A 12,289-nucleotide genomic window follows, 5' to 3' on the forward strand; every position below is an offset into this window, starting at 1 on the left:
TAATGTTTCTAATATCAAAATTTACAATGTACAGTGAGTGAGTGAGTGAGGAAACATTGGTTAGTAAACCTAAAAATTGTGTTTGATTTTTATTTCTATACAGGTGTTGCATATCAATCATGACTATCCATTTGAAACTCATACGACAAGCCTTGTGAACCAGAGCTGTTATTGTGCTCCTAGTGAGAACTCCAGTATTATTGGTCAACCTCTTGTAAACTGGTCAAGTTTATCAACTGATGAGTGTGGTTACTATAATGGTACTTTGGAAGGAGATGGCTGCACACCACATAAATATGTTCCTGATGTGTTTTTATTCTCTATAATCTTGTTTTTGGGAACTTTCACTTTATCAGTCATCCTGAAGGATTTTAAATTTACTTCTTTCTTCCCCTCAAAAGTAAGATGTTGTAACATGTTCTGTATGTTGTAACGTGTTCTGCGTGTTGTAACATGTTCCTTGTGTTGTAACATGTTCCTTGTGTTGTAACATGTTCTGTATGTTGTAACATATTCCTTGTGTAGTAACATGTTCCTTGTGTTGTAATGTGTTTCTTGTGTTGTAACGTGTTCCGCATGTTGTAACATGTTCCTCTTGTTGTAACGTGTTCCTTGTGCTGTACATGTTTCTTATGTTGTAACATGTTTTTTGTGATTATATCTTTTATAATCAGGATAAGTTATTGTTTGCAAGTTGTCTAATTTTTGTGGTATCAAAGTAAAAATGTGTTAACAAGAATTCTAAAAATATTTTTGTGCTTGTATAAGATAATATTTCTGGTATAATGACATTTCATGTGTTACCATGTGGAAATATTATTGTGGTTCTAATGTGGTTTGTATGTTATCATGGATAAGATATATATTTTTGTGGAAATTAATACTACTTCAGTGTAATTACTGTTGTGAACATGCAGACACATAACAACACTTTTCTTGTCATGATGTATCTTACTTCTTTCAATGTTCCTTTCTTTTTACAAATTAAATTTATTTTGTATAGATAGAGCAATTTTTATTGTTGAAAATAAAATAATTAATTTGCATTTTTTATTAAAGTTTAACAAGAAGACAAGTATATACATATATATATTTTATATATATCAGTTATAATACAGGCGTCAGTGATTTTCTTGAAAATTTTCAGATCAGAGCTGTCATCAGTGATTTTGCTGTTGTTATTTCCATTTTGATTATGACAGTTACTGACTTGTGTGTTGGTATAGAAACTCCTAAGCTTGAAGTTCCTCATAAGTTTAAGGTAAGTTGAAATTGTTTTTGTTTTTTATAATACAATATGGTATTTGAAATTTCATAGTATTGTCTTCTGTGTTCCTGATGTCATATGATATTGTTTTGTCTTAGAATACATTTTACCCAATGTTTGATTATCATGTTCTACTTCAGTGGGTCAGTGTTCCAGGTATTAGATTATAGTGTTAAACTGTTTTGTTTTTTACATTTCTGTGTTCTACTTTGTTGGTTTACAAATATAAATTTTTACATATTATATAATTTCCTGTACATTACACTGCTGTTTTAATGATATAAATGAATACTTTTCTCCAGGTAATATTTTGAAGTTTAACTTTTATCATGCAGACATGGTTTTAAAATTTCAGTTTTAGTCACTATGCTCATAACATTCCATGTTCCTAGACTTTCATTTAATGCTTTCAGACTAGCTTTTCACATTGTATCATAAATTCGTTCACCAAAACAGCTTGAATTACAACTGAGTTTCCATCTTGTGGATGTTTAAAACACTTTTCTCTATTTCTAGTAATTAAAGGTTTAAAAATATATCAGCATTTTGACTTTAGTGATTATTTAATTCTAAGTATTTTTACTAGTTGAGGAAAAATGTTACAACATGAGATGTTACATAATGTTCTGTTTGTTAGTTTTATCAGTGTTTAGTTTTTTTCTCTTCATTTATTTATGGCTTCTTGTTCAGTAAAGAAAGGGTGTGTTTTGTTGTAGCCAACATGGGAAGGTCGAGCCTGGTTGATACCTTGGTTTGGAAGCAATCCCTGGTGGACATCACTAGCAGCTGTTGTTCCTGCTCTGTTGGCTACCATCCTAATCTTCATGGATCAACAGATTACAGCTGTCATTGTTAATCGAAAAGAAAACAAATTAAAGGTTGGTTAAGAATTACTTGTAATAATATATGAAACAGATCAATCAAAAAACTAAAAACTATTTTTTTCCTCAAATGAATATGTATGACTGTTATTTTTATGTTCATAAGCTGACCATACAAAATTACTTTTATGTTATTTTTAGTCTATAATCATTCCAACCCATTTCTTTATTATGGAATTTAGAAAAATAAGGACATCTGTATGTTTCACACAGTTTTTAATTTATTATGATTGTGGCTTTACCAGTAAAGGTATCGTCTTTATTGTCATAAATACCTACACCTGTGTTACTAGATTAATCATCTAGGGTTGCCCTTTTTTACACATCTTCAACTGTTTCTTTATTATACTTTGGCTAGAAAATTGTAATATGACTTTTCATGTTTTTGGACCAATTATCTTGAACTTTTCTTGTTTATGTACTAAAATAATTGAAACCTATGTCTATAATTTCTGGATTATTCTTTTGGTAGTTAGGATTAACTGTGTAAGAATGTTATTCTGAACTAATAGCATATAACGTTCATTTTTCCCATTTTTGTGTGTGTATAGGGGATGATAATCAGTCAGAATAGTTTTAATATTCGTGGAATAGTAAATCAGAATTTTATTCTTCGTTTTCTTAGACTAATGACCTGGAACTGTTATTTTTTAAACACCTCATTAAAGAATCATCCAGAACCAATTCTTTAGTATCTTTTTCTTCTTTAATATGGTTCTTGTAACTTGGAACCATTTCTTTGTATTAGTTGTTAGACCAGCTGTATAGAAATTTTAATATTGTTGAATTAGTCATGTAGAATTCTCTTAACTGTTTTTTTTTCTCAATTTAATTCTACATGGAAAAATCATTCAGGTCTAGCTTTTTCTTATTCTTGGCCCAGCATAGCCAGGTGGTTAAGGAACTTGACGTGTAGTCTGAAGGTCATGGGTTCGAATCCCCATCATATCAAACATGCATGCCCTTTTAGCTATGGGGGCATTATACTGTGACTGTCAATCCAACTATTTGTTGGTAAAAAAACAGTACAAGAGTTGGCAGTGGGTGGTGATGAATAGCTGCCTTCCCTCTAGGCTTACACTACTAAATTATGGATAGCCCTTGTGTAGCTTTGTGCAAAATTCACAAACAAAGGAACTTTTTGTTATTTTCAGTTTTTATTCTAGTGCTTTTTGTTAGTTTAATTATCCAAAATCTACTGTCAAGAACTGTTCTTCGTGGGAAATAGATGTTGGCTATCAACTATAAATGTGACTTATGAAATGAATAAAGACTTGTGTTATAGCATATTTTATGATGGTATCTTAATTTTTATAAGTTTTTGTTAATAAGATGACACCCTTATTAATCTGTCCTTTGTTTTGCAGAAGGGTTGTGGCTACCACTTAGACCTATTTCTCCTTTCTATCCAAATTGCAATTTGCTCCATTCTTGGTCTTCCTTGGTTTGTGGCTGCCACTGTCCTGGCTATGACCCATGTGAACTCGTTAAAAATGGAGTCGGAGACAGCAGCACCAGGAGAAAAACCTCAATTCCTTGGAGTTAGGTAAAAAGAATTTATTTCTGTTTCATTATCTGATAGTTAGATAAAACATTCATATTAAATTATTGGAAGAGATCTCTTGAAAATGGACTCTTATTAGTTTCTAGAAGTAATTTATGTTAGCTGTATGTTAAATCATTAGGAAACTCAAACCTGCTCAGCCAGTTAGGTATTTCACGTTTTATCACCTTGACTTATAATTTTCATCTTTGCTTACTGGTGATATAGAAACTAGTGTCCTGAAACAGTTCTTAAAACTGTTATTTTTAGTTCAATTAATATAAACTTAAAGTCCATGTTATGGTACATAAGCTATCATTCACAATTGAGTATTTATAACTTTATTATTAAATTTTTTCTGGTTGCAGCTTGAACATTCATACATACAAGATCTTTCTCTTACATTTTGAAAACCTATCTTTATACGTAGACATTTCTTTATTAAATAAATTACTATCATGAGGAATGATATTAGTAAATGGTTATATCCGTAATTTCGTATATACTGATGCAAACCATGTAATAACACATAAACTATACATAATTGTCATTTCTATCACAAAAAAATAACTTGATATATATGAACATTCTTCTAAGCATAAAAAAGGGCTTTCACAATTGGATGTCATTTTTGGTGATGCACAAGTTAAAATTTATAACTGGATGCCCCTATTAACAACAGAACTAATTTATTGCAACTCAGCATTTTTATTGGCATGTTCACTTAACCTTATAGCTAAACATCATTAAGAACATGGAAAGTTTATAAATGAATGTCATAGAAACTGGCATTTAAAACTACACTTGGTAAGACAGAAATTAATCTTAACTTATACCTTCAGATCTTCAATGATACACACATAAAAATCATTTATAACTTTTCTAATTGAGAATTCTTGTAATAATAGGAAGTGTAGTTCATGAATGTATATTGACCTGTAATAATGTACATTGTTATTACAGGAGTTACATCACAGCTCAAACTAATTTTGATCATTGTTACAGGAAGTAGTTTTTTTTTTCTTTATTGGGTGTGTCCATTAACTACAAGGTGCTTTTGTTGACACAGGAAGTAAACCTCATAAATGGGTATTGTTCTCAACACAGGAACTATATATATAACACTCATAAAATTATATTCCTTTTAATACAGTAACTGGTTCACTGGATACTCTTATAAACTTTTGTGTATGTCATGACCAGGCCTAATGCTAGCTATTTTATCACCTCAGTTGAAGAGCAGTACTTCCTAATGATGTGTTGAAGCAGAAAAGTATACATACATGCTTTGAGTCAAGTTAAAGAACGTCATAGCCTCAGTGCAACAGTTAGCTGAACCTTTCAACATGAGATTTTGAGTGTGTAAAGTTTGTGGTACAAAAGTGTCTCTTGGATTTTATTCTTTAATGCCTTTTTGAAGATTACTCTTCTTGCCTCTTACAATAGCTCTGTTGTCCTATTCTTGGTGTTACATTAGCTCTATTGTCCTATTCTTGGTGTTACATTAGCTCCATTGTCACATTCTTGGTCTTACATTAGCTCCATTGTCACATTCTTGGTCTTACATTAGCTCTATTGTCATATTCTTGGTCTTGCATTAGCTCTATTGTCATATTCTTGGTATCATAAATCTTCCGTGAGAAGTGTCATTTACATAAATTTGCTCAGAACACTTTCGGTCATACCGGCACGTTTGTCTTTCAGCAATAAAAAATCAAGGAAGTGCTCATTAATGCAGAGCTTAGTTGCAGTGTCTAATGTTTGTGCATCTAATTTTGACCAGAGTACATTTAAAGACAACTAAGTAATGCTTGACATTTCTATCAACAGTTAACATATTTAAGTTAGTACTGTTTTAGTTAGTCTCACTTCTTCCAGTTTGTAAGAATGTTTTTATTCTGCTTGCTTGTTATGTAGTCCAGGAACTCTGTTGTTTCCAGAATTGTTCAGAAATTTCTTGTCACATAATTTTTGTATTTTGAAGGAAAAAAAACGTATAGGAAACTAGGACAACTGTTGTCTGCCTGTGCTTTCCCATTGTCTGATTGCATAACATATGCTCAGTAAAGAGGTAGGTGGTATAAGTGTATCACAACAATGACAAATTAATCCATCAGTAAAAATAAATGTTTTTGCAACCCATTTCCTTTGATATTAAGGCTTGTCTCTTAAATAACAATGACCCTCATCATTGCTGTAATAGCATAGGTAGTGATATACTTAAATGAGCATCCATGTTAATATAGTAGCTGCATATTACACAATTGTTAAACATATATATATATATATGAAAATCAATATTTGAAGAATCTGTCAAAAATAGTGAAATTCAGTAAGTACTTGTCACATTTTATACTATTTGTAAAGTAATGTAACATAGTTTATTACTGCTATGGCATACTAAACACATCAACCTCTTTGGTGTTATTATATTTGTGCATTTTTTATGCCATAGGTGTCACTTTTTTTTGAAAAATTTCAGTTCTCTTATTATGAAATTAAATTTGCCAGTCATATATATATATTAATCCACCTATACTCTTTTTCTAGCAAAATCCCTTCTTTTCTAAAAATCTTGTATTAATTCCTGCACTGTACAACTTGTATGTAAAAAATAAAATGGACTTATATATACTTCAATGATCAGTAATTTTTTGGTGTGATAGTTCTAGAAGCAGAAAAATAATTAAGTGTAATTCATTCAAATTGAAAAGGAAAAATCTTGATATTTAATTACTTGTACTCTGGATTTAGCAATTAGAATTAGGATTTGGTATGGTGTTTCTTAAAGTAGGGCACCACGGATAATTCAGGGTTGCAAGAAGGACAGAAGAGCTCCAAAAGTGTATACTTCCCTTCCTGATGTCAAATAACCATTGATGGTAGTTGTACACAGAAGAAAAACTCAAAAAATGCTGCAGAATCAGATATAAAATTTATTCCAAGAATTTCTCAGGGTTAATGGTTCTTGTTCAGTTTGCTCACTCTGGGACTATCTTGAGATAATCACCATGAAGGCTAAAACAAATAATGTTTTACTAATACAAATTGAAATTTCTTTAAGCTATAGTAACATGTACGATATTTTTCTTCATTAGTGAACGTGTGTATTTTTTTTATGCTGAACATGCTTCCTTTATATTTTTGTCATTTAAATATTTTAAATACTAAGTAAATTACTGTAGAAAGCAAAACACTAAGAAGTTTAGCACAGATGAAATTTGATTTTTTTATTAATCCTTGTGTTGAATGGTTTTTGACATGATATTTGTTTGTGTGTATCATACCTTAGAATGTGTGGCACAAATCAACTTTATTTCCTCTTATTCCCATACAGAGGTATTTACCTTGACTTTTTTCGTATAATACATCCCATGAATGCCTACATTTTCTTGTGGTTATAACATATGTTGTGTAGAGCACATGAGAGTCACGTGACTGCCATGCATCTTCTTTCAGCAGGATAACATGCTTTCAAGGAAACTGAGAAAATTTCAGGGACTTCTGCAATATCCACTAGTTTACTTCTGCAGTTGTGTGTCGCTGTTGGACATAGGAATTTCCTTCCCTGTTATGCCATTAAAATCAGGGAGTTAGCATCAGAGAAGTTGCAAGATAAGATTTTAATACTGGGTATCTGTAAAATATGCAATGCATATACATTTATAAAGATGAATAAATTATGCAAATGAAAGCAGTGAGGCTACTGTTGTGCAGGCATTTATTGAGTTCTTGTTAAAGATGAATGAGCATAGCATCATAAAATGAAAATTCTTCTATAAACTGATAAATAAACCCATATTAGTGGCTTTGAAACTATGCAACAAAAACTGCAACAGTACAATAAATGTATCTCTCTCTCCAAAAAATAAAAGGAATAGACACATTTCTGTTACAGTGAAAAGGCTCAATAGTTAATAGCCAGCAACCATAAATATATTTAAAGTTTAATTAAGTGTATTTTCTGTGTAGCCCTCTGTGGTTTATAGTTTGCTATTGCATATTATGGTAGAGAAGAAGATATATTTTTATATATATATATATATATATATGTATTTACTTTCATATACAACAAGAGTAGGGTTAATGATTTGGTAAAACAGTCGGCAGATATTTGCATTCCTTGAATAAAATGTCTTGTTTTTAATAACAAAAACGAAAAGAGAGAGAGAGACATTTTTTATTCAACACTAACTGATGTCTGTTGATTGGATGCTTTTTTGAAGTGTAAATATTGTATTACAGAGAACAACGAGTCACTCATATCTTAATCTTCATCTTGGTTGGTTTATCTGTCTTCTTCACTACTGTTTTAAAGGTTGGTTAAATTATTAGGCTTTCTCATATTTTTCATTTATAATTTATTGATAAATTAATGATCAGAATATTTTAATTATTTTTGGGAGTATATTGAACACATTTAATGGGATCATAAATGGGGAACTTTCAGCATGATTGATAAAATTTGCAGCCATAAAGAGTAATCATATTCATTAATATTATTAACAGTTTTCTTTCACAAAATAATGTGAATCTAGTGAGTTCAGAACAAAACTGTAATTTATCACTTTTTAAAATTATCTTAATTACAATAGAATACTTTAACTTTTATGTATCATAGTTAATTCCTGTGCCAGAAAAATACTAAATAATTAATATATAAACCAATATGATTCTAGAACTATAATTGAACTCTCTTCACAGTTCATCCCTATGCCTGTTCTGTTTGGAGTGTTTCTGTACATGGGTGTTTCTGCACTTAAAGGATTACAGGTATGTTATGTTATAAAAGATACCAGATTGACTATAGTGCTTTGCAGAGATATTTTATACCATCTTTACTTGGTTAACTGTGGATGTAGTGGTTTTGTTATTAAAACTGGGTTAATTAAAAACCATTTTGTTTATATTCCTGATGTTAGGGCTTTCCATTCGTACAACACTAAACACACTGACACTAAGGTGTTGGACATATTTTCATACAGTTGTCACTTGATTGCTGAATCAACAGCCAATGTACGTAATTACTGTTATTTTGTTTTCATAGTTGTACTTGCAGTTACTGACTGGTACTGGTTTTGTTTCTAACATACTATTATCCCCTTAAAATATTTCTTAATTGGGTTTATCACAAAAAAAGAAAAACACATTATTGTAATACTAAATTCACTTCAGTGCATAGAGAATCTGAGAATTAGAACTTCCTATTAGCTGCTAAGGTTGTTATTACTTTTTTATAATATTTATAGTGTTTTACTTTTTTATGGTAAACAAATTAATGAATTATAATATTATCATAAGTAATTTATCATGACTATTAAAAATAAAAAAATTGTTTGTTTTCTCTGTATTACTTATTGATTTTTATTGAGTTTAATGCTGCCATCACATTTTGTGTAATATATTTGGCTTGGTTGGAAACATATGTATTGCTACTCTGAACTACCATATAAATAATTAACTCATAAATGTTCTTTATTATCTTAACAAAAGAACAGTAGCATCTCTTTTGAATTAGTATTCAAAGAGTTTATCAAGGCCATAATATTTAAAATATTGCATTTCATAAATTTTACCAGTTGTTTAAATTTGTGTAAACTTAGTTCATGTATGATATTTTAAAAACAATAGAAAATAAATAAAATTTCAAAAGAAAATTTTTATGGAAAAAATTATTTGTACAGTGGGAATGAATTAATTAGCAGCAAAAAATACTGTGTAAATTAATCTACTCCTAACTTTCCAAGTGAGGTTAGGGTTCAATTTGTACCATATTTATTAAGCCTTAATATCTTAATGTTAATGATTTTAGGAAAATTTACTGGAGATTATTATTAATTTAATCTTCTACTTAAACTTTATAATAAGATTTCTAAAAGTTATATAATGTAATAACAGTGTTTAAACTTTTTGTATGGCATTCATAATTTAAATGCATCTTTATAATAAGAATATTTTAAGGAGAGTTAGGTTTTGATAAAAGTAGAAATATTAAAAAAGTTAAAGGTGAATTGTGTGCATGTACTTATAATGTACAGAAACCTTAATCATGTAATTTTTTTTTTACAGTTGTTTGACCGTATTCTGATCCTTTTCATGCCACAAAAGTACCAACCAGACTTGATGTTTCTTCGATCTGTAGAAACCCTGCGAGTTCACTTGTTTACTGTTGTCCAGTTAGCTTGTCTGGTAACTTTGTGGGTAATCAAGTCATACAAACCTACTTCCATTGCTTTTCCTCTCATGGTAAGCTCAGCGTGCTTTATTTTCAAAACTTAATTAATTTTGGAGATACTACTTTAACTTAAAGTTGATATCAAACTACCTTCTTGGTTGTCATTGTTAGGATGACAGCATTTAGGGACTTCAGTTTTTCATTGTTGAAATGTATTAGTTTGTATATCATTAGCATTAATTATTTTTTTCTCTCCTGATCAGCTGGTAGTGATGATTGGTATCAGAAAGTTGTTGGACTTTGTCTTCACTCAACGTGAATTAAAGATCCTTGATGATGTAATACCAGAGTCAGCTAAGAAAAAACTAGAAGAAGAAATGAGAAAATTGGAAGAGGAACAGGTGAGTTGTTCATCTGTTAACATATAATTTGAAAAGTGGTGTTTAATTTCATGAGTTATTCTATCTTTAGATTATATACTAAAATATTATGAGGTTAATTTCCTAAATCCAGTTATTAAGTAGTTTCTGTACTTACTAAATTACTAAAGTAATTATAAAAAAATGCTGTTGAACATTTTGAGTTTCCAAAATTCATATTTTCAACATTAAATAGACATTTAAAACTTTATTGATTAATTGTGTTGGTGAAGAGAACTCTGTATCCTTGAGAAAAAGGAAAGCTTATAGTTTTTGTTCTGTACATATATACAAGCTAGAATTCATATATATTTGTGTGTATTTTGAGTTAATTTTACAAAAATCAATATTTTAATAAAATCTGTTTTTTGAAGTTCTTTACTTTGTATGCCTATATTTGTTTTCATATTATCAAATAAAAAACTTCATAAAATGTATATCAAAGTACCTTTATAATAATTTCTTGGCTAAATAAGTTATTTTTACATAGAAAACACATAGGCTGTCCATTCATAGTACAGCTTGCCAACTTATTTCCCCACTGTATTTGTTCTTCAGGATACAAGCACAGAGAAGGTAGGACTGGTTTGCTGGACTGACCACACAAGCTGACAGCTTACAAAGATTGTTCTTACCCAACACATCAGCATCATTAATTTTAATATCTACTGCTGCTTTAATATTTAACTTCTATTATCTGTCCGTTTAGTTATAATTGCTTAATCATTTGTTTAAATGTACAACATAAAGCATTGCATGTTATTGTTGAAAGGACTTCATAACAATATCACATGCTCTTTTGATACATTTATTTGAAAGTTTTTGTTATCCATCAGAATGTTGCATTTTTCTTTTGCAAGTTTTTATACTTTTAATACAACATAATGAAACATGTTTCTTTTTAAAAAAGTTTTTGTTAAATATACAATCTTTCATATTCATCTTTCAAAACATAACTTGCATTACCCATTACAGAATATTGCATGTATTGTTTTACAGTCTTATTTTATACAGAAAAGAACATAATAGACTCTTATATGAAAACCTAACATCACACAGTCTTTCATAATTTTACATCAGTGTTTTGATATTAAAAATTAAAGTTTCGCATGAAAATTTTTTCATATTCATTACACATGTACTGAAAGCCCTTTTTTTGTCTTCTATTCATTAATAATTTTTAACATTGTCTCACATGGTACAGGAGAGTATATTTTTCCTTTGTTGCATTATATACAAAGATATTTAGAATGTTTCTAAATCACTGTTTCTACCAACACAATTTCTTTATTCATTCACATTTTCCAGTGTTTGTGAACTTGCCACTAATATTTCAAATGTAACTTTTAACAAGTTATCTTTTGTGCAACTAACATTTACTAGGTACCCTAAATAAGTTACAGTCTTTTATAGTCTCTTCTAACTTGTGTGTATTAAAAAATATAGCATGTTTCTTTGCTTCAGTTCTGTTGGTTCCCTCTTGCACACTTCACATATTTAATAATAAAATACTTTTGTTTTATTCACTTATACTGAAATTAAAGGTAAATGCTAAGAATTAATGCCTGTTTAAAGTATTAGTTAAAAGATTACTGGATTTACACTGACACATTTTAAGTGTTGGTATAGTGTGGTAATGACAACTGGATATACATCAGTAATGATACTAAATCTGGTTATTGGATATACAGTGGCAGAGGTGCTTTAAGTGAGTTAATAACGTTGGTTACTGAATAAACATTGGGAGAGGTTTATATATGTAAAAACGGCTGGTTTGGGTTGAGAAAATTTTTTACGTAGAGGAGCAAACCCATACCAGCCATTTTTACATGTATATTTTTATCTACAACTGGGTTTTCTCGACATCACTGATTGGGAGAGGTTTGAAGATGTAGGATGGTATGGTAATAAAGCTGACAATTGAACATACATTAATAGTGATATTAAGAATGAGTGACTTGTTAGATTGGGTTTCCAGTGCTCTGGGAAATATACATCCCAGCT

At 29.9% G+C, this 12,289-nt stretch overlaps 1 protein-coding gene across 8 annotated transcripts in view; it reads left to right on the forward strand.

Annotated features, from left to right (window-relative positions):
• LOC143256015 (electroneutral sodium bicarbonate exchanger 1-like) overlaps positions 1-12,289 on the forward strand; it is a 173,206-nt gene that overhangs the window by 146,325 nt on the left and 14,592 nt on the right. For all 8 annotated transcript variants that reach the window (XM_076512570.1, XM_076512574.1, XM_076512569.1 and 5 more), the window contains 9 exons: positions 104-400; positions 1,148-1,261; positions 1,984-2,145; positions 3,516-3,694; positions 7,937-8,009; positions 8,396-8,464; positions 9,761-9,937; positions 10,130-10,267; positions 10,844-10,861. In XM_076512570.1, the coding sequence (XP_076368685.1) occupies positions 104-400; positions 1,148-1,261; positions 1,984-2,145; positions 3,516-3,694; positions 7,937-8,009; positions 8,396-8,464; positions 9,761-9,937; positions 10,130-10,267; positions 10,844-10,861 (1,227 nt within the window). The remainder of the gene's footprint in view (positions 1-103; positions 401-1,147; positions 1,262-1,983; positions 2,146-3,515; positions 3,695-7,936; positions 8,010-8,395; positions 8,465-9,760; positions 9,938-10,129; positions 10,268-10,843; positions 10,862-12,289) is intronic.

Source organism: Tachypleus tridentatus, chromosome 7, assembly GCF_004210375.1.
Source record: "Tachypleus tridentatus isolate NWPU-2018 chromosome 7, ASM421037v1, whole genome shotgun sequence".
Classification (NCBI taxonomy): domain Eukaryota; kingdom Metazoa; phylum Arthropoda; class Merostomata; order Xiphosura; family Limulidae; genus Tachypleus; species Tachypleus tridentatus.